Source organism: Mercenaria mercenaria, chromosome 12 (genome assembly GCF_021730395.1).
Source record: "Mercenaria mercenaria strain notata chromosome 12, MADL_Memer_1, whole genome shotgun sequence".
NCBI classification, from domain to species: Eukaryota; Metazoa; Mollusca; class Bivalvia; order Venerida; family Veneridae; genus Mercenaria; species Mercenaria mercenaria.
The window spans coordinates 36,383,457-36,407,512 of NC_069372.1; the positions used below are offsets into that span (position 1 = coordinate 36,383,457).

Consider the following 24,056-nt stretch of genomic DNA (forward strand, 5'->3'; position numbering starts at 1 on the left):
CGTTTCTTTAAAAACAAATGCATTTTCCTTGAAAATCTGACTTATTCGCAGTTTATCAACAATAACAAATAATGCGCTACGCAGAAGTGTTTTTATTACATGACTCCTTGTGTAAGTCGCTGGTCAATAGTGTGTGATACATGTATTGATCCGTCAATAGATTAACATCTAAATTTTGTGCGCTAACAAGGGCATAGCTATCTGTACGCAAAATATTCAGCTGCGTACACACGGTCCAAAAACATCGAAAACAGAAAAGGTCTTAAGATACAATTTAAACAGGGATGGGGATACGGTTTCGTGTTCTTTGTCTTTTCAATCAACATTTTAGAAAGAAATTTTCTAAACTTTGTAGGTGTTTGATAGTTAACATTTTCTCAAATCTTTTGTGGAAATGCTTCAAGTTTGCCCCACATACGTTCTAGAAAACAAAATTTTCCCGGATCCATCAAGATGACTTGCGTACACATCAACGAAGCCTTTACTTGAATTAAGAAGTATATTAGTACTTAAGAATCTTATTATTATGAAAATCCCTTCGAAAAGGCTTAAAATATGAAAAACTTATAACCCAGGAAAAGGGTTTTTCACATCGTATTTTAACCAATTTAGAACCTCTTGAAGACGTTTTGACTGAACTGTTTCTCTACAGATTGAGAATTTGCTATAAACAGTGGCTGTACATATGTTTTAGTCCTTTAGTCATTGTTTTGGCACTGATCTACTTTTTTATAAAGCAATACCAAGGCATATTCTAAATGCTGTCTTCAAAAATATCCGTAAAGTAGTATAGGTGCCACTTCGGCAGGTTTTCTAAAACAAGGTCCGAATGAAGACCACAGAGAGGCAGCAGAAATGCCAAAAAATCTAATTAACACAATGTTAGAATGTATAATCATTACGATCTATAAACAAAATTGATAAACCATTGCTTGGAATATTCTTAAAGTTGACAGTGTTTCGCACTGTGTTGCAATTTTCAAACAACTTTTATCGTGTCGTTTTTTATAAATTTTGTATAATTTATGGTATTTCCTCAAGCTAAAGTAGAGACAAATTTAAAAAAAGTGATGGCCACTATCCAAAACGTTTGCAGAGAATTCATTATACCATTAATTTTGATAAAAGAAACATCAAACTATTGGTTAGCAATTATAAAACACAAACTAAAGATGTCAGTATCATTTTTCTAGGGTGCCTCAAGTAAACGGATTTAATGAGACAGAATTCTAAATCCAAAGTTGAAAAATTAATGTCAAATGCTGCAGGTCTATTTGGAATTTTGCTCACTTCATTCAAAAATAACGTTGGAGCAGAAGTAAAACCTACCTACATTTCTTCCACAGTATGTAATCTAAAGAGTTAAGGCAAAATAGAGAACTTTTACCGCATGTAACTCAGTACTTTTAAAGATGCCTAACTCTACCCCTTCTGTTTCAGAGGTAAATGCATTTTGAACAACAAGAAATCGCTTATCAAATGGAATTTTTCCACTTTTGTACAACACATCAATAATAAGTCTTGAAAGAAGTAAACACTTACTAGAGAAAAGGAAAATAAGGAAAATAATTCGGTGCCTGTGGGGCTTGAACCTACGTCCTCCTGAAAATAGCAGTCAAAGTAGGTTTATAGTAGGAATTGAACACTCTTCAAAAAGGAGGTACTCTATTATGGGTCTAATTCCTTAAAATTAAAGGTCTCGTTGGAAAGGAGAAACAGCTAAACGAGGACATCTTGGACTTGGCTCTTAGCAAAGGAAAAAAAGCCAGGCGAGTCTCATGATGAGTATCTTGATTTTCATGTAAATAATTGAATTCGGCCTCCTGTAAAACAAATATTAATAAGGCCTAAATGATAGAAAGGCCGCAAAGAAGCAGTAGAAATGCCAGTATTATTAATTGGCACAATGTTAGAATGTATAATCATTTAGATCTATAAAAAAACATTGAATATAAATGCCTTTAACGTACACCAATCTCTTTTAATTGGATCATGTATCCGGGCCAAAATACGCTATGTTTAATTTGACTCTGTTTTTGAGTGCAAACGTGCAATTTAAAATAAAAGGTCTCGTTAGAAAGGGCATACGAACAGCTAAACGAGGACAGCTTTGATTTGGCTCTTAACAAAAGAAAGAAGCCAGGATAGTCTCATGAGTATATCGCTCTCATAATCATGGCCCAAAATTGATGCATGCAACTTTCTTGTGAATGATTGAATTCGGCCTGCAGTAAAACAAATTATAATAAGGCCTGAATGAAAGAAAGATCACAGAACGGCAGCAGAAATGCTAGTGTTATTAACACAATGTTAGAATGTATAATCATTAAGATCTAATAAACCATTGAATATAAATGACCTTTATGTACACAATTCCCTTTTATTTGGAAAGCGTACCCGGGCTCAAATGAGCAATGTTTAATTTGACACTGTTTACAAACGAGTAATTTAAAATAAAAGTAATTTGACATAGAGTACGAACGAGTATTTTTAAATAAAAGGTCTCGTTGGAAAGGGCATAGGAAAGTTTCAATCAAATGTCATTAATATTTTTCAAGTTACACTTCGGATAACAGTGTGAAGGACGGACGGACAGACGGACGGAAGGAGAGACAAAGCGGCAACTGTATGCTCGCCCTTCGGGGAGCATAAAAAATGGCTTGAGAAATTTTAAAATAAGAAATCCGTGACATATACAAAGAGCTAGGATACATCTAATGTTAACAGTCATCTTGAAATTTGGAATGTATTTTTTGAATACAGTTTAACAATAGAAAACACACTTGGACTGTAAATATTGTGTGTTTCAAGTACGAACTGCAGTGAACATATAAAACATATGTTTCACTACAGTGAAAAATAAATATAATGAAAATATTCAACATAATATTATGTTCTCTGTATTCATTGTACTTCATCATTTTTTCTCTATATCTCATTAGAAAGTATATAATAATTTAAAGATCTTCTGTGCGATTTGAATTATTAATATTAATGTTAGACCATAGGTCTTCACTCCGCTTTTCATCAGATTCTTCGGGAAAACACTGCGATGGTTTATCATCTTTACCTAAATTTCGCAAACTATTATAGGGTACGATTAGTCTTTCTGTTTTCTTAAGTCCAGTGCATATTCAAGTACACTTTTATAAATGTTCATGTTTTATTTCACTCTTGTTATCAAATTCTGAGAAACAATAAAACCAAGACAACGTTATCATTCGTTTATTGTATCTAGTTTGACCAGCACCCCATCCGTCGCATGTGAAAGTATTAGACTGGTCACCGTTGGCGTAACTGTAAGCGTCCAGACATGCCTCTTTGAAGATAATTGAGTAGTTAAATGGTGGACAAGTACTGGGCGTATTGTGTGCTCCGGTGCAACAGTACTTGGCGCAGTTCCATTTTAGGCATGCACTCTTGCAGGCAACAGTTCCACCCATTCCATTGACACGTAACTCATCCGGACAGATCTGGTCCGTACTACAACCAGCCCTCTTGTAGCAATATGTTCGACTTGAATAATTGTCAAATGTACCACTTCATGCTTCAATGGACATCTGAAGATTATACTTATCTACCAGACTCATGCAGTAGCAATCCTGTTTCTTTTCCTTCCTGTAATGAACGTAATCTCAGCAAGTGTGGCGGAAGGGTCCCCGCTCGCTCAGTTACACAGGATTATTCCTCCACCGCAGTATCCGGTCTCGTATGCATTGTTGCAGTTGGTTCTACCCCAAACACAGCCAGATCATTTGTTGGGAAACTGTCTAGAAGGCAGCTTGAATTAACCTAAAATACGAAAATATTAGGTTATCCCTTGACAAAGTGCGATAAAAATAAATGCAATTGGTAACTTTACATTTAGCTTCCAGTAAGTGGACGTAAACCTTACCTTGTTCGAGCAAGGAGTTGCAATGGAGTCCAACATTCCATACACTGTGTGCGAGAATCTGTTATGAATGTAGAACTTGTGAGCCATGACTACCTAGAATCAATATGAGCGGAATACAGCAACGAATAATTATAGGTGTTAACTGGTAAAATTAATAATTTTATTTTTACATCTACGCAGATAAATCAGTCGACTATAAAGTGTACCACTGAATATGAGAACAGCACAGGTGGATAATCGCGATGGACCTAGACTCCCTCGCAGCCTCGTCTGAAAAAGGTGTAACCCTCTATGCCATACTAAGGAGGCAGCAGTTTTCAGAGCTTCGTGGACTACAGTCGCCTACTTGACTTTCAAAACTGTAACCACACACCTGAAATACAAATATTACAATATTAATAAATGAATGTATGTGTGTCATAACATTCCATCAGCAATATATGTCTAAATCTAGTTTTCAGTTTACAAACCTGAAGTTGTGCTCTCCCGTAAACGAAATTTGATGACGAAAACGGCTAAATTTGCCAATTTTCAAATCGATGCAGAAAATTCCCTGCAAATGATAGCACCAACTGCTGTATGGTTTCTTACTCCAGCAGCACTGTGAAACCTGAAAATAAGCTCAAATATATGTGCCATCCGTATCGTTTTTTTCCCCCCACTGTTTCAGTATTCCTTAGGCCCCGTCAAAATGACAGTCCCGCTGTAGGCTAGCTCAACGAAAGCATGTATTCGCATCTGCAAGTCACAACGTCATGATTTTATTATAAGATCAAGGCTACTCAAATTTTCATTCGATAACTGAATTTCAGTTATTGCCACTGAAACTTAAATTCTAACAATTTTTATCATTTTTAAGTACAAATATGCACTTCAATCTGTAAATTTTCTTCTAAATTTATCATGGCCAATCCGACAATGCTACATGCAGAAAATAATCAGTCAATGAATTCAGACATCCGTGATTACTAATAGGTTATACTCCATGAAAAAGATATCTGTCCGGAAGCGCAGATAAATGAATATAATTACCAGCAGGATACACCCCAGAAAAGGACTTTTGGTCGGAAACACAGATTAATGATCATTATTCTCTGGTGCCCTTAACACAACAATTTCCTGCCAATCCTCAGTTTACAAAAAATACCCTGGCCCTTATAAAACAATTATCAAAATGCCTCAAAAACTTTCTGAGCTGCACAATTTGTTATTCATTTATTCCACACACGAACACAATTATGATATAATAATAATACTGGCAGATATTATTTGTCAATAAAATCAAATTATCGAGTTTTCACTATACCTGTATGGATTATTATTATTATTATTATTATCATTATTATACATTCAATGATGGACAATTCATTTCTTATAATTATTTTGCACATATTTTCATGGTGTATTGTGGTCCTCTGGTGCTCTAGTAGTCCTCCAATTAATTACCATTTTATGACCGTTGGGTTGGAGTTGCCAATTAAATTTGCATGCGGGGCACTTATACAGTAGTGGATCTAGGCCTTAAAGTATCGATAGTTATTCTGACCTTACGTTTAGTACAATTTTCAGCCATAGCTTTAGCAACTGGCTATAGCTCTAAATCAACTACCAAGTTTCAACGTCGCTTCGTTTGAGTTTTCCTTCTATTTCTATGTAACCGCATCACACAAATATTCTCGGCGTGTAAAAATATAGTCCCATATTTATTTTTATAATCTTGGTATTGTGTGAGGCAAACTTAGTTTTACACAGAGTTGTATAGGGAAAACCTTTAAAAGTCTTTCTGTCTTGAACCACAATGCACAGAGCTTAGAAATTTGGCATGTAGCATTGTCTAGTGGACCTCTACCAACATTGTTCAAATCATGACCGGTCTATGCACAATGAAATGTTGATTTCAGGTGTATCGGTTGAAATATCATTCAATAAACACTTGCTATCAGTGCTTTTAGGGCTTTGGTTACATCTGGTGTTATTATTTTCTTTATTTTGCATTTTCATAGACCACAATTAACACATTTAAAGTAAAACATTACAAAATAAAATTAAACTATATAGCTTTACATATAGAAATAAACTGATATTTTTTACTGCACAGTTTTCGACAAATTGCAGTTTAGCATTCTAAAAGGTACGAGATAAACCATAAGTTATTACACAACTTTTATTTTTTGTAACAGTAGATCTATCAAGAGTTAAAAAATCATCTTTTTCATTTTGTTGCAATGGATGTTGCACATAAAGCAAGCGTATGTGTTCTAGTCAACAAATGATCAAAAAGAACGCCGAAATAATCGTTTACGCGACTGTCCGGGTTTCTGGGTCGTCCGAAATTCTGGGTCGCCAACCAGTAATGTCTTGACACCAAATTATTTTATTTGCACTACTCACTATCGCTGTAAACGGTATTTTTCTGCCTTGTATGTTTATTTTTTGTTTTGATTTTTGTTGACATGGTACAACCATGTGACCCTAAAATGGCGACAGGCTTGACAACGCCGGGTAAATCAAATGCTTGTCATAATCTATACAGTCAAATTGACATTTATGTCACAACTTTTAAGAACAAAATGACAGTACTGTATAGTGGGTTATATTCACGGTGCCAAATGTTCGCGTTTTTTTAAGAGTTTTGAAATATAACCCGCTGTACATTATTTAATGTATCTATAATTTGCCCTATGCCATTCTTCAAATTCTCTTACTGTACTCAAAATACCGCCGAGTAATTTCATTGTTTAATTTTTAGCAGGTGCGCGTCACAACACCAGAAAAAAAGTAATTTTAGTATTACTGCATTATTCTTTAGTTGTTTGCTCGTTGTACAAGCAAATAAATAATATTTAAGGTACTGGACCCCTAATAGTAATGTTTAAAAAATGGCAATTGCTTAGTTTATTCTTAAAGTTAACCGTGTTTCGTACTGTGTTGCAAATTTTATACAACTTTTACCGTGCCGTTTTTTTGTAAATTTTGTATAATTTATGGTATTTCCTCTAGCTCAAGTAGGGACAAATTTCAACGTGATGGCCACTATCTAAAACATTGGAAGAGAATTCATTATAGCATTAATTTTGATAAAAGAAACATCAAACTATCGGTAAACAATCATAAAACACAAAATAAAAATGTCAATATAATTTTTTTCGAGGGTGTCTCAAGTAAACGGATTTAATGAGACAGAATTCTAACTCCAACATTGAAAAATTAAGGTCGAATCCTGTGGGTCTGTTTTGATTTTGCTCACTTCATGCAAAAATAACCTTGGGGCAGAAGTAAAATCCACCTATATTTCTTCCACAATATGTAATCTAAAGAATGAAGGCAAAATAGAGAACTTTTACCGCATGTAACTCATTATTTTTAAAGATTTCTAACTCTACCCCTTCTGTTTCAGAGTTAAATACACATTGAACAACAAAAAATCGCTATTAAATGGAAAAAAGTTTCCACTTTTGTACAATACATCAATAATAAGTCTTGAAAAAAGTAAAAACTGCTAGAAAAAAAGGAAAATTAGAAGAAAAAAAATTGGTCCCAGTGGGGCTTGAACCTACGCACCCCTGAAAATTGCAGTCAAGGTAGGTTTATAGTAGGAATTGAATACTCTTCAAAAAGGAGGTACTCTATTACGGGTCCAATACCTTAACTACTGAGATAAAAACTTTATACGATGAAAAATATAGCTCGGATGAAATTCAGCCTGTACCGATAAGGTACACCAAGGACAACATAAACGAACTTGAAATGGTCCAGCGAAGATCAGCAAGGTATGTGACTGGTGATCAAGTAGCGTGACAGAGATGCTTCAGAAACTGCAGTGGCCTACACTACTAGAAACAGGCGAGCGCAGTCCAGGGCAATCATGATGTACCGCATAGTAAATCAGCTAGTGGACATCCCAAAGATACACCTCACTCCAGCCACTACACTGCGAGGCCATTCCCAGAAGTTCCTGCTACCATTCACCAGAACACTAACATACCAGTTCTCCTTCTTTCCCAATGGAATACGTCTCTGGAACATGTATTCTACCACAGGCAGTTGTCGACAACACCTCCTTAGACATCTTTAGGTTGCAGGCAGTCCAGCTCCGATAGATGACCGTACCGTTTTTAACAGCACTGAAAAATAGATGTTTTAAGGTGTCGGCCCGGTACAATTTCTCCTTCTTTGCTGTATAGTAAAACAAGCACTTTTGGACATGGATTGTGAATTTCACAACAAAATTGCAGCATTGACAGCTCTGTATTTCTGAAGAGTAATACTATCCCAGTCAATATATCACAGAAAAACACCACCATCAACGATGAACTTTTTTGCTACACATCAAAGTATCTAGTCCATGTTTAAATTTCCCACTGACATCTGTCATGGCCACCAGTCTGGTGTAGTTTTTTAATCCTTCCGCACAGAAATGTAATCCTGAAAAACACATAAAACAACTGTTAAAGACATCAGAAATGACAAAAAATGTACACAGTATCAATAAATACATTTGGAATATAACATGTCAAAGTAGGGATAGCGTTAAATTGGGAACTTCAAAATTTCAAAGAACTACTTTCTAGGATACAACGACCCGGAAGTACTTCTATACAGGGGTGACACCTTAACTAGCACAGGACGTTTTAGATTCACCCATGTAAATAACACGGTACGACGATACGCCAGAGGGCGGTTATTTAGGTAGCACAGTACACTTCGAATTTTGGCCCCGTCAATATTTGTTATAATTAGAACTTCGTGATTTTGGATGTCTGTAAATTAAGGTGAGAGATAATGATTGTTAAATTCTTTAGAAAATTTAAACAGCCGATACATGTAAAATTCTGATGTAAGTTGTAAAACTAACTGCTGCTAGCTTTGTATGAATCGGTGAGTCACCTTGGCGCGGGAAATTGAAATCACGGAAGGGTTCCGTGCTTCTTGATTGATACTCAGGAACTTTTTCGCTATTTTGTGAAAAAACGAGCTGGATGGGCCCCTTTGGTTTCGATAACTTTCTGTATTCTTGTATGAGAGTCGCTCCGTGTTCACAAAACATTTTCAGTCTCAGCTGAGTTTGATAATGAAACTTTATTTGTCATTTATATCTAAATAGCATGTGTAAAACTATATTTTAAGTAAGTAACTATTTTCAAACGCCTATTTAGTATTGATGGTCAGTCTCAGTTAGAATTTAACCTTGAGATTCTAGTAAAATTGATATTAAAATTTAAAACTCGGACTCAGCTGAGACCGAAAAATATTTTGTGAACACGGGGTCTGATCTTGCCATTAATTAAAAGCACAAAGCATGCACGCACCCTGATTCTGTTCATTAGGGAAGTGCAAAATTGCGACTAGTTACATGTAAGCCTGGCCGTGCCCAAAATTTTCGAATCTAAGTGTACCCTGCTACCTTAAGAAGAAGGAGGGGAAGTAACACCGAGCTTCAAGATTTCAAGCGGTAACTTGTCGGATATACCATAGTCTGTTTCACTGATCTGTCTTATCGAATACAGATTAATATGTAGTATCTAACGCGTGGCAGAGTCTAGGATATACCATATACCGGTTATTAGCCATTCCAAATAGGAAACATGCGCAGTGATCATTTCCGCTGTCTTATGCTTTTTATAATTTTCCCACTTTTTCAATAAACATGGAAACCTATGTGAACCAGTTGTTAAAAGATGCCGATTTATCGTAATTTCTATTTATTTTTTCTATGACTATTTCATATTGTAAAGTTTCATTCATGAATTATTTAAGACTTTGAAATATCTGGATTTATTGTAAGAGTATCATGTGTTTCCGCGACATTAAAGTAATTAAAATGAAGTTTCATTTTTGAAATGAAACTAATTCAGACAAACTTTCAGTAGCAATTGATTTGATAGATATGATGGTATTTTTCTATATCTGATTTTCATGCAAATTTATCAGGAACTGTGTCTACAGTCTAGGCCCAACTTAATTGACGCGATCCCACAAAATTTTGAGTTCATTTTGGTATTGGCTATATCTCCACTCACACCAAACACTCGAAAGACCAAAATATAGTGGAGGATATTTTGGATGAAATTGTCATCGCTGCGAATTTGGGTTTAAATGCTGATTTTGTTGCGAATATGAGATAAATTCAAATAAAACTTGAACACATGTATCAAAAGTGGATTCAATTCCTCATTGAATTATATAAAAATTATCAAATGATTTCCAAAATTATGAATTTCCTGATGATTTACACCTATTTGTGTACTGTACATGATTTACATTTACCGCATCTACACGGCGGTATGTGCATGCTATAAAACAAATAACATTACATGACTGTACTATGATTTATCCTCCATTTAGTTAATTTATTTTGGTCTTTCGAGGTTTTGATGGTTAGATTGCCCATCACAAATATACAACAATCTGACCGTCAAGTTATTAGCTCGACTATTCGAATAGTCTAGCTATTCTACTCATCCTGGCGTCGGCGTCACACCTTGGTTAAAGTTTTGCACGCAAGTACATACAGCTATCATTTAAAGGCATATAGCTTTGAAACTTTTTTTTTTTTTTTTTTCTAGGTCAATTACCAACCTCACTGGATCAAGTTCCATATCTCTGACATGTACTTTGAGCAAATTATGCCCCCTTTTGGACTTAAAAAATCATGGTTAAAGTTTTACATGCAAGCTACTATCTCCAAAACTAATGCAGATATTGAATTGAAACTTCACATGTGTCTTTGAGGTTATAAAACTAGTTGATTGCATGAAGTATGAAGTCCCATAACTCTTGACCTGCATTTTGGCCAAATTATGCCCCCTTTTGGACTTAGAAAATCCTGGTTAAAGTTTAGCGTGAAAGTACATACAGCTATTACTTAAAGGCGTATAGATTTGAAACTTATTTTTTCTTTTTTAATCCCCCGCCGTGGCGGAGGGATTATAGGAATGGTCTGCGTCCATCCGTAACAAAATCGTGTCCGGTCCATATCTCCTAAACTCCTTGAAGGATTTTCATGAAATTTGGGTCAAATGATCACCTCATCAAGACGATGTGCAGAACCCGTGGGTCAGTCTTGTCGGCTCAAGGTCAAGGTCACAACTCAAGGTCAAAGGTTTGAGCCTTCCATTTTGTGTCCGCTCTCTATCTCCTAAACCCCTTGAAGGAATTTTATCAAACTTGGGTCAAATGATCACCTCATCAAGATGATGTGCCGAACCCATGAGTCAGTCATGCCGGCTCAAGGTCAAGGTCACAACTTAGGGTCAAAGGTTTGAGCCTTCTATTTTGTGTCCGCTCTATATCTCCTAAACTCCTTGAAGGATTTTCATCAAACTTGGGTCAAACAATCACCTGATCAAGGCGATGTGCAGAACTTATGAGTCAGCCATGTCGGCTCAAGGTCAAGGTCACAACTGAAGGTCAAAGGTTTGAGCCTTCCATTTCGTGTCCGCTCTGTATCTCCTAAACCCCTTGAAGAAATTTTATAAAACTTGGGTAAAATGATTACCTCATCAAAACGATGTGCAGAAATTATGAGTCAACCATGCCAGCTCAAGGTCAAGGTCACAACTAAGGGTCGAAGGTTTGAGCCTTCCATTTTGTGTCCACTCTGTATCTCCTAAACCCCTTGAAGGATTTTCATCAAACTTAGGTCAAATGATCACCTCATCAAGAACTCATGAGTCAGCCATGTCAACTCAAGGTCAAGGTCACAACTGAAGGTCAAAGGTTTCAGCTCTGTATCTCCTAAACCCCTTGAAGGATTTTCATGAAACTTGGGTCAAATGATCACGTCATCAAGACGTTGTGCAGAATTCATGAGTCAGCCATGTCAGTTCAAGGTCAAGGTCACAGCTAAAATCAAAGGTTTACCCTTTCACTATGCATAACAGTGGCGGGGGATTTAGCTGTCTTTCAGACTGCCTTGTTCTAGATCAATTACCAACCTCACTGGATCAAATCCCATAATTCTGACATGTATTTTGGGCAAATTATGCCCCCTTTTGGACTTAGAAAATCCTGGTTAAAGTTTTACCTGCAAGTTACTATCTCCAAAACTAATGCAGATATTGAATTGAAACTTCACATGTGTATTCAGGACAGTTGTTTTGACTGGCACTGGGTCATACTACGTCTAGCTTTGGTACGTTTTTTGGCATACCTGTCATGTAGCACGTTTTTGGGCATCAAACCACAGTCACGTCCAGCTTTATTAACATTATTTCGTTTTCAAAAACGAATATATTATTTTTAGCTTGATCAGGTCACAGAAAAGTCACAAATTAGCTAAATCTGGTTGTATAATTATAAATCTAGAAATAGCTATAAAACCAACAACAGTTGTACAAATATGGCAATATCAAATGGTTTGTTAGACAAAAGACAATCACAAAGAACTGATATCTTAATTCAGTGCTGTAGTCTTTTAGCAAAAAAGAGGTTTCAAATGGTTTAAACATGTGTCAAGGTTATGTTTTTATTTTTGGGTTGCAGGGTTGTTACAAAGAAGCATGTAAGAATGAAATATAAAGAGCATGTGGGACGTGAGCTGAACCCTGATGAAAAATCCAAGATAAATGACATGGTTTATGCCTTTGTGAAGGAATTGTCAGCTGCAGCCCAGAAGGTAAATTAACTTTACCTTGCTATATTTCTAAAATGGACTGGTTCATCATTCAATTTGGGCAATACCATTTATTATGCGAAGGGTTGTTCACTGAAAATTTACTGACTGAATAGCGAACAGTGCAGACCATGAACAGCCAGCACGGATGTGCAGGCTGATCTTGGTTTGCTTTGTTTGCAGAGGCAGAATTACTTGCCGACAGCAGGCTAAAGGTTAAAGGCAATGTAAATGTATTGTTTAAAAACAAGTAGATGTATAACAATTTGCACATTAGAATCGGTATGAAAGTCTTTCCTTGAAACCGTGTAATTGGTTTTATAAATAAAGAAAATTTTCCAATGCCAGGGAATGTGTTTGCTGGATTTTTTTCGAAAAATGCAGATAAATGAATAATTAAAATTGACTGGTCATTTGAAAGTGAATCAAACAATTAAGTTAAGGGGAGCGGTGGTCTAGTGGTTAAGGTGTCGGCCGCTCAACCCAGGGGTTGTGGGTTCGAGCCCCATTGGGTCACGACCATGACTTCTCATATGACACCAGTACTGGTTTTTCCAGGAAGCGGACTCTAGAGTGGTTCAAATAAGCTTAAAGCTTTCATCACAATCGAGCTAAAACAAATTAGTATAAACTAAACAATTGAATTGACTGAAAATGATGCTTGTACAGTTTGGAAAATGCGTAAATTGTCAATAATATTTCTTCCAGTAGTGTGTTTGTTATTTATTTTGACAGCAAAGCAATGAGTTGGAAACCCCAGAAAAGACTTCAGTCTCACAGGAAGAATCCCCTGGAAACAAAGAAAATAAACAGTCAAACCAAAAGTCTTCAACTTTCATAATTAAAGGTAATCACTGGTTATGTGTTTCTGTATTTTTAGCTTGTCTGATTTTTATACGCCCGAAGGGACGTATTATGTTATGACGCTGGTGTCCGTCTGTCCGTCCGTCTGTCCGTTAGCAATTTCGTGTCCGCTCTGTAACTCTTGAACCCCTTGAAGGATTTCAAGGAAACTTGACACAAATGTTCACCACACCCAGACGACGTGCAGAGCGCATGTTCCGGATGTCTCGCTTCAAGGTCAAGGTCACACTTAGGAGTCAAAGGTCATATCAGTTTGTTTCGTGTCCGCTCTGTAACTCTTGAACCCCTTGAAGGATTTCAAAGAAACTTGACACAAATGTTCACCACACCAAGACGACGTGCAGAGCACATGTTCTGGATGACTTGCTTCAAGGTCAAGGTCACACTTAGGGGTCAAAAGTCATATCAGTTTGTTTCGTGTCCGCTCTGTAACTCTTGAACTGCTGGAAGGATTTCAAAGAAACTTGGCAGAAATGTTCACCACATTGCAACGATGTGCAGAGCGCATGTTCCGGATGACTCGCTTCAAGGTCAAGGTCACACTTAAGGGTCAAAGGTCATATATGACTTTGCTTTGTGTATATTGCTCTGCATTGCAGTGCTCTTGTTTTTATTTGGCAGATCTCTTTTTTTGTACTTACAATAAATTTTTTTTGAATTACTTCCCTTTTACGTTACTATAAATAGCTTATTTTGAAACTTTTTTATTATTGGCCGTAGGGAAAAACCGAGACCACTTTTCTGTGGTACAACATGGATGGTACCTCCAATTTTAAGGTGTATTTTTACATACCTGTACCTGATAAGGATTTTTTTGTATACTTTGAATTTTTTTTTTGAAGTTTTCCTTTTGTTGTTCCAGTCCTTTGGGGCTTCAACAGTCAAGTTCTCCCATCCTATGATGTAAGCCTTTGGGCGTATATTGCCCCGCTTGGCGGCGCTCTTGTTAAAAATAAATCTACGAGGTATTGTTGTCACTTGATCGTCGGTGTTGGTTAAAATCTTTGTTAAGGTCCACCTTTTCTCAAACACTATAAGAGCTACAGCTTTGAAACTTTGCACACTTGTTTATCATCATTAGTTGACAGTGTAGGCCAAGAACCATAACTCTGATATGCATTTTGTCAGAATTATGGCCCTATTTGTACTTAGAAAATTGAATTTCTTGGTTAAAATTTTTGTTAAGGTCCACCTTTTCTCAAAAACTATAAGAGCTACAGCTTTGAAACTTTGCACACTTGTTTATCATCATTAGTTGACAGTGTAGGCCAAGAACCATAACTCTGATATGCATTTTGTCAGAATTATGGCCCTGTTTGTACTTAGAAAATTGAATTTCTTGGTTAAAATTTTTGTTAAGGTCCACCTTTTCTCAAACACTATAAGAGCTACAGCTTTGAAACTTTGCACACTTGTTTATCATCATATTATAAAGGTGACTATATAGGTCAAGAACCATAACTCTAACCTGCATTTTGTCAGAATTATGGCCCTTTTTGTACTTAGAAATTCTGAACTAGAACACTTTTTGTACATATTGACCAGCACTTGCAGACAAGTGATGGCATCTGTAGGCAGTGCTTTTGTTATTTACTTGCTTTAGTCTTCATAACTGTGGTTTTAAATGTTGCTGTCTTGTTGGCCACTTAGCATGTTAAGTTCACCTAACATAAATGTACTGTAAATTCATTGGTATTTGTAGGGGACTAAGTTTTGTGGATTTCTTGGTCCCATGAAATTAAATCCTTTTATAATTAGATATTTTGTATATATCTTTACATAAGAATTTTTCCATAAATTTGTGCCCCTGCATAATTGCTTTTTTGGATGATTTAGCCACAAAATGTTATGGGTTTAAATTTGAATGATTTTGCTGTAATTATTTTATGAACAGTAACAGAAAATCTGTAATTCATATTTTATTCCAAATAACCACAGTTGATAATAATGCTTAGTGACTATGGTGCCAGATTATTTTCTTTTGTACACATATAAAAAGAGATACATGTTATGGCCCAAGAATTAATCACAATTGTGAAAATTGACATTGATCACTCGATGAGTAGGTTATTTTTAAAGTCAACATTTATTTGCTGTGACAAGCATATTTCGTGAATATTAACAACTCTTGTTTTTTGCGCGTCTAATTTTTGTAACCAGTTTCTTATAAATTTCCTTCTTTGGAAAATGAAATGAATTGCAAAGAGAATGCATAAATGTAATAAATACGAATGTGAAATTCAAGAAGTTTGACCTTAAAATTTTAGGTCAGGTTGTGGACAGAAATGATCTATATAAATCCAACAGCAAGAAAACGAAAGAAAAGTCACCACCTGAGAAACAGAAAGTTGATGAGATCAATAAGAAAAAGGAGACACCTGAATCAAAGCCAGAAACTAAATCTGAAAAATCCTCCTACTCAAAACAAAAAGCAGCTGCTGCTAAACTCAAGATTAATGAAGTGATGTCTGCCGTACTAGGTGAGATAAAATGAGCCTGGTTTGTTTCTTTGTTGTTTTCCAAAAATATTTCAGTTAAGTTACAGCAATGACAGATTTGGTAAGGCCAGTCACTTAAATTTCTTATCATTGCAGTTTGCTATTGTGAATGGTAAGTGGTGCCTTAGTTTTTGTACCTTCAGAATGACGCAGATATTAATGACATCTTACATTAGTTAGTTTATTAGTCTGCTCTGTATTCTCAGATGTATCTTTTCAAGGTATTCAGATTAATAAACTTATAAATGCATTTATGCTAAACATGATGAGGTGAATGTAGTGCTCAAGAGTTAATCCTGTATCTTCCAGGATTTTGTGATTTTTCGGGACTGGTCCAGATTTCAGGCTTTAGACTGCCAGAAAATCCCTTTATAACTCTATTTAAAGAGGAGATTTCAGATTTTAGAATGTAGGTTTTCAGGCTTTTGGTTTTTGACAGAATCCCGGACCTGATCTTCAAGGTCAGGGTCATAGGCAAGAGCACTCCACACGGGCCATAAAAGCTTTGCTATTGGATGGAGTATGAAATGTTAATAAACTAAACAAATACATGCACAGTTATTAGTCCCCTACTGGTTGAAAACCAGTTTCGGGGACTATAGGAATGCACTTTTCCGTCATTCCGTCCGTCCGTCTGCAATTTTTGTCCGGTCCATAACTCTGTCATCCATGAAGGGATTTTAATATTACTTGGCACAAATGTTCCCCATAATGAGACGACGTGTCATGCGCAAAACCCGGACCCCTAGCTCAAAGGTCAAGGTTACAATTGGAGGTCAAAGGTCAACAGGGCTTTTTTCCTGTCCGGTCCATAACTCTCCCATCCATGAAGAGATTTTAATATTACTTGGCACAAATGTTCCCCATGAGGAGACGACGTGTCATACGCAAAATCTGGACCCCTAGCTTAAAGGTCAAGGTCACAATTGGAGGTCAAAGGTCAACAAGGCTTTTTTCCTGTCCGGTCCATAACTCTCCCATCTATGAAGGGATTTTAATATTACTTGGCACAAATGTACCTCATAATAAGACGATGTGTCATGCACAACTTTCAGACCCCTAGCTCAAAGGTCAAAGTCACACTTAGCAGTCAAATGTTAACATAGCATGAACAGGGTCTGTTTCGTGTCCGGTCCATAACTCTGACATTCATTAAGGGATTTTAATATCACTTAGCACAAGTGTTTCCCATGATGAGACGACATGTCATGCGCAAATCCCGGACCCCAAGCTCAAAGGTCAAGGTCACAATTGGGGGTCAAAGGTCAACAGAGTTTTTTTCCTGTCCCGTCCATAACTCTGCCATCCATGAAGGGATTTTAATATTACTTGGCACAAATGTTCCCCATGATGAGACAACATGTCATGCGCAAAGCCCAGACCCTCAGCTCAAAGGTCAAGGTCACAATTGGAGGTCAAATGTCAATAAGGTGTTTTCCCTGTCCGATCCAGAACTCTGTCATCCATCAAGGGATTACAGTATTACTTGGCATAAATGTTTCCCATGGTGAGACGACGTGTCATGCGCAACACCCAGTACCTTAGCTTAAAGGTCAAGGTCACACTTTGAGATCAAAGGTCAAGAGGATTTTTTTCCTGTCTGGTCTATAACTTTGTCATGCAAAGCAGGATTTAGATATCAGTTGGCACAAATATTCCCCTGGATGAGAAAACATGTCATGCGCAAGAACAGGGTTGCCAGCAGTCTTGAAAAGTCAGGGAAATTGGTTTCTTTTTCAAGGTCAGGGAATTGTCAGGGAATTTTAAAATTTGGTCAGTGAAAAATGAAAATCCTGAAAAGTCAGGGAAAAGTCAGGGAAAAACGATTACAAAGCTCGAAGAAGTTAATCATTTTAAACTTTTGTGTCTAGGGCAGTCTTCAAGCATTAAATTTAAGTAATTAAAAACAAAGTTCAATGATGTAATACTGTAACATGCATTTAATTTGTTTAAATCCCTCGTTTTTCTTTAAACACTGATTTTGCTTGAAGACTGAAAGGCTTTACAACCCTTGCCCCAGAGCTAACTAACATTTTTTTGTTATTTTGTAGGAAAGTGACACATGAAGAGAGCCTACAACTAATATTATTTTAATACACTTTTGTTGTTGTAGGTACTCCAGGTGTTTTCTGGACACTGTATATTAAGAGATCTTGGATTTTGAGAGTGATGCTTTGTCAATATGATTCCAATGGTCTTGCTATTAGTCATTGTGTTTTATTGTTTTTGCCTCTAGGAAACTGTATAATAACGGATTTTTGAGAATGATATTTTGCTAATACTAGCAGGGTTCCAATGGTCTTGTTATTAACCATACTTTATTGTTTTTACCATGAGGAAAGTGTACCTTAAAAGATGTTAGATTTTGGTAGTTACATGTCCTGCAAAGATGCTTTTGATATGTATCTCTTAATAATTAGGTTTCACTAACCAATAGTCACAATTATGTTTCATTGACTTGACCACCAAACAGTCATACAAGAAAGAAAGCCATGTTTATTATCATTGTGTTTGATGTTTATGTTTAATATATCGGAAAATAAATACAAAACATTTGGAAAAAAAATAATGGGAGGATTGGACGGCTATAGGGGAGGTCAGGAGGCCGTTTAAATGTTTGGCGGTTTTGGTCAGTGAAAAACATGAATTGGTCAGGGAAAAGTCGGGGAATTTTATTCACCCAGAGTGCTGGCAACCCTGAAGAACCAGGTCCCTAGGTCTAAGGTCAAGGTCATATTTAGAGGTCAAAGGTCAAATTCAAGAATGACTTTGAAGGAACATTTCTTCTTCATGCATGGAGGGATTTTGATGTAACTTGGACCAAATGTTCACCACCATGAGGCACCCTTGTTTTTAGAATTACGTCCCTTTGTTTTACTATAAATAGATTTTATTGTAACTTTTATATTACTGGCGGTAGAGAAAAATCGAGACCACTTTTCTGTGGTACAGCATGCATGTTACACCCAATTTTTAGGTGTATTTTGACCTATCTCTACCTGGTAAAGAGTTTCTTGTGGACTTATATTATATAGATTTTTTTTTTTTTTTTTTTTTTTTTTTTTAAAGATTAATTTCCCTTTGTTGTTACTATAAATAACTTACATGATAACATTTTTATAATCAGCCAAAAAAATTCAATATGAAAACAACTGTGGGTTTTTATATATGCACATTTTAATCCAAGTGTGTTGTTATAACATATTGTATATGTAGTACAATATTGTTTATACATCATTGACAGATATCAGTTCATTAGGTTATACTGCAGTAGAGAAAATTAGGTGCCTTCCAGTAGGGGACTTTGTATTGCATGGCAATACTTAATTCACTTGTTTTATACAGGTCCAGACAAAGATGAAAGTTCTAGCGAAGTATCAAGCGTGAGTAGTCTGACAGATACGTCATTGTCTGAGGTAGAGGAGGAGCTGGAGGCTGGGGAACAGATCAATGAAGCACTAGAGAAATTAAAGGCGGCAAGAGAGAAAAAAATACAAATGTCAATTGAGAAGAAAAACAAGACAGGGAAAAAAGAGAAAGGTTGGTTCAAAATGGGTGCTGTCATGGGAGTGGTTCATTCAAAAGTTTCATGCAGTTTAATGCAGGCTTTTTGACTAGGTCTGTCTTTTCCTTCTAGAATGAAAATGTTACATAAAAGTAGACTTTGAAGGAAATTTATTATGCCCCCCTTCGAAGAAGGAGGGGTATATTGTTTTGCAGATGTTGGTCGGTCGGTCGGTCAGAATGTAGACCAATCCTTTTCCAGAGGATAACTCAAGAATGTTTAGGCCTATGATCATGAAAGTTGATAAGAAGGTTGGTCATCACCAGCAGATGACTCCTATTAATTTTGAGATCAGCAGGTCAAAGGTCAAGGTCACAGTGACCAGGAACAGTAAAATCCCATTATGGGTTCCAGAGTTATGGCCCCTGAAAGAGCCAGAATTAGCTATTTTGACCTTGTCTGCACAATAGCAGCTTTATTTATGGTTTGATTTTTACCAAACTTGCAAACAACTTGTATCACCATAAGATCTTGGTTCCTTTCTTGAACTGGCCAGATTTCATTATGGGTTCCAGAGTTATGGCCCCTGAAAGGCCCAAAATTAACTATTTTGACCTTGTCTGCACAATAGCAGCTTTGTTTATGATTTGATTTTTACCAAACTTGCAAACAGTTAAACAGTTTCTAGATGATAACTTCAGAACGTTTTGGCCAAGGTTCATGAAAGATGATGAGAGACCAGCAGATGACCCCTATTGATTTTGAGGTCAAAGGTCAAGTTTACAGTGACACGGAACATTTAAACCATTTCCAGACAATTACTTGAGAAAGCTTGGGCCTAGGAATATGAAACTTAATAGAGAGGTAGATTTTGAGGTCAGTATGTCAAGGTCACATTGACACGGAACATTTAAACCCTTTCTGGACGATACCTTGAAAACGCTTGGGCCTAGGATCATGAAACTTAAAATGGAGGTTGATCATGACCAGCAAAAGACCCCTGTTTATTTTGAGGTCAATAGGTATAAGGTAAAGGTCACAATGAAGCAGAACAGTAGATCTTTTGTTTACAGTGAGCATATAATTTCTGTTCCTCTTGCAATTACTGAAGGCATCAAGGGGGCCATTTCGTGTTCGACCAGCTCTTGTTTTATGGAAATTTATCTTGCTAATTAATGCTGTGAATGGAAGTATTTTCGACTAAAAACATTGTTATATGTTTGGTTTGTGGCACAAACTTAAAAGATGTCTCAATTTTCCTTTGCTTGCCAAATGCACTACTTTCCTACTCTTTAAATCATCAACTTCTTTGTTATCCCCCGACGAAAGTCGGAGGGATATAGTTTTGGCGTTGTCCGTCCGTCCGGAGCCATATCTAGGAAATGGTTGGGAATATTTATTTAAAACTTCATATACATGTTCACCACTATGAGTTCTTGCGGCCCGTCAAGTTTCAGTCAGATTGCCCAAGTAACACCAGAGTTATGGCCCTTAGAAGTTTCTAGTGTTAACTATATAGGGTACTATAAATATGGCAATTTCTGCATCATAACTTTTGATATATTTCACCTAGAACTATGAAACTTAAACAGAATTTAGATCACCATAATATGGTTGTGTACACACAATTTCGTTTGGATTTATTTGTAAATTTAGAGTTATTGCCCTTTAATTGTATAAAAATCCACATATTTGTACATAACAAACTTACCATTTGGTAGAATTTCATTAAATTTCTTTCATTCTTTTCCATGAACATTTATTGTAAACATGTGAAGTTGTGTATCCACACCTGGTCACCCCCTTACCTTGATCACACCCCCACCCCCCAAAAAAAAAATAATAAAAAAAAAAAATTACTTTACATTTCAGACAAACTTCATAAAAATGTTCACCACTATGAGGTTATGGGGACCATCAAGTTTCAGACAGATTGCCCAAGTAACACCAGAGTTATAACCCTTAGAGGTTTCTAGTGTTAACTAATATAGGGTACTATAGATCTATAGATATGGCAATTTCTGCATCATAACTTTTGATATATTTGACCTTGAACTATGAAACTTTAACAGAATTTAGAGCACACACAATTTTGTACGGATTTCTTTTGTAACTTCAGAGTTATTGCCCTTTAATTGTCTAAAAATCCACATATTTGTACATAACAAACTTACCATTTGGCAGAATTTCATTAAATCTCTTTCATTCTTTTCTATGAACATTTATTATAAACATGTGAAGTTACGCACCCACACCTCGTCACCTACTTGCCTTGGTCACACTCCCTCCCCATCCCAAGCCCCCCCCCCCCCCCCCCCCCCCCCCCCCAAAAAAAAATTTTTTTTATTTTTTTCATTTATTTTAGATTTTTAGCTAATCCGTCGTCAACAATTTGACTGTTAACACTCTAGAGGTCACATTTTTGGCCCAATCTTAATGAAACTTGGTCAGAATGTTACACTCAATAAAATCTTGGACGAGTTCGATATTGGGTCATCTGGGATCAAAAACTAGGTCATCAGGTCAAATCAAAGGAAAAGCTTGTTAACACTCTAGAGGTCACATTTTTGGCCCAATCTTAATGAAACTTGGTCAGAATGTTACCCTCAATAAAATCTTGGACGAGTTCGATATTGGGTCATCTGGGCTCAAAAACTAGGTCATCAGGTCAAATCAAAGGAAAAGCTTGTTAACACTCTAGAGGTCACATTTTTGGCCCAATCTTAATGAAACTTGGTCAGAATGTTACCCTCAATAAAATCTTGGACGAGTTCGATATTGGGTCATCTGGGGTCAAAAACTAGGTCACCAGGTAAAAAATCAAAGGAAAAGCTTGTTAACACTCTAGAGGTCACAATTTTGGCCCAATCTTAATGAAACTTGACCAGAATGTTAATCTTGATGATCTTAAGGTCCAGTTTGAATCTGGGTCATGTAGGATCAAAAACTAGGTCACCAGGTCAAATCAAAGGAAAAGCTAGTTTACACTGTAGAGGCCACATTTATGACCATATCATAATGAAACTTGGTCAGAATGTTAATCTTGATGATCTGGCCAGTTCAAGAAAGGAACCGAGATCTTATGGTGATACAAGTTGTATGCATGTTTGGTTAAAATAAAATTATAAATGAAACCACTATCGTGCAGACAAGAAATTGTTGACGCACGGACGCACGGACGCACGGACTGACGACGGACGACGGACGAAGGTGATCACAAAAGCTCACCTTGTCACTATGTGACAGGTGAGCTAAAAACAAAAGTAATAGCAATTCAGTGCAAGACATAGTAACATTCTACATCTGATTACAGTCGCATGTGGACTGCAACAAAAGCGTTGCAAAGGCAGTCTTTACAATCGCAAAATTACTCACGTCATCAAAATATCCAACGTAACCACGCCCATTGCAGCTGCCAATCATCAAACCACTCACACGCGTGGTAATAGGGCCTGAAAACATACACACGTTTTAGTAATGGTGTTGTGTGACACAGAGGAACTGCTATTGAAAGCTTATGGGAAATCCGTCCATGCTCATAAGCTCAATATCTAAACAAAAACAGGCAATGGTCATTCATTGGTTGGATAATGAATTACAGGTCTATTTGCCAATCCCGCGGCATGACATGACATGAATGGCGATAGAAATACAATAAAGAGAATTGATTTTAGGTACATGCGATACGTCTCATGACTGTTACATGTCTAACTTGCTTTGGCACTGAGATATGATAATAATAAAGAAAGCTGTTGCTATGCACACACGGCAAGTACAATGAATTTCTTGCAACAGAAAAAACACTCTTGCGCATAGGCAATCCGTATCACTAATATTACCTTGTTTGTTGGATTGACGATATGACTTGTTTCTACTTTTCTCTGTTGTAAATAAAAGAGTTGTTGCTAGGCACAAGCAGTACGTCTTGTGAATGTTTTGTTCATATGTTGCACTTGCGATATGGAGGCAGTAATTAGTTTCAGCTTTTAGTTTCGAATTGGCCGAAGATGCGAATACATGCCTTCGTTGAGCTAGCCTAAAGTGGGGCTGTCATTTTGATCGGGGCTTCAGGAAATTTGAAATAGTGAAAAAAAGAACGGTTCGGATGGCACGTATATTTGAGCTTATTTTCAGATTTTACAGTGTTATCTGAGTATGAAACCGTGTAGCACTGGTGCTGTGATTTGTAGGAAATTTTCTGAAACGATTTGAAAATTGGCAAATTTAGCTTTTATCGTCATCAGATTTTGCGACCGGGAGAGCACAAAATTCAGGGCTTGTAAACTGAAAACTAGATATCAGACAGACATGTAATACTGATGGTTTGATATAATGACACACATATAGTCATGTTAATATTGCACTATATTTATTTCTGGTGCGAGGTTTGAAAGTCAAGTAGGCGGCTGTAGTCCGAGAAGCCTTGAAAACAGTTTACAAATGGACATGTAAGTTTCCCCCTATGACTTCAGTAAAGAGAGTCGCTACCTTGCATAGGCCATTTGTATCATTATTATATTACTTGTTTGTTGGACATGGTAAAAGAAACACTTCTATATAATACTAAAAATAGGTACATTGTATCAATAATGTTTAATTTGTCTGTGCATAACTTGATCTGCAATTTTGTATTCGGCTCGAGTGGATTTAGCCAGGCCTGGATTCCACGACGCGCTTTGT

The 24,056-nt window shown here is 36.6% G+C and overlaps 1 protein-coding gene across 1 annotated transcript in view; it reads left to right on the forward strand.

Moving 5' to 3' along the window:
• Positions 1 to 9,475: 9,475 nt before the first annotated feature.
• LOC123534328 (nucleolar protein dao-5-like) overlaps positions 9,476 to 24,056 on the forward strand; it is a 95,779-nt gene continuing 81,198 nt past the window's right edge. The window contains exons 1-5 of the mRNA XM_053519686.1: positions 9,476 to 9,586; positions 12,380 to 12,512; positions 13,245 to 13,356; positions 15,641 to 15,853; positions 19,217 to 19,411. Of these exons, the coding sequence (XP_053375661.1) occupies positions 9,543 to 9,586; positions 12,380 to 12,512; positions 13,245 to 13,356; positions 15,641 to 15,853; positions 19,217 to 19,411 (697 nt within the window). The 5' untranslated portion in view covers positions 9,476 to 9,542. The remainder of the gene's footprint in view (positions 9,587 to 12,379; positions 12,513 to 13,244; positions 13,357 to 15,640; positions 15,854 to 19,216; positions 19,412 to 24,056) is intronic.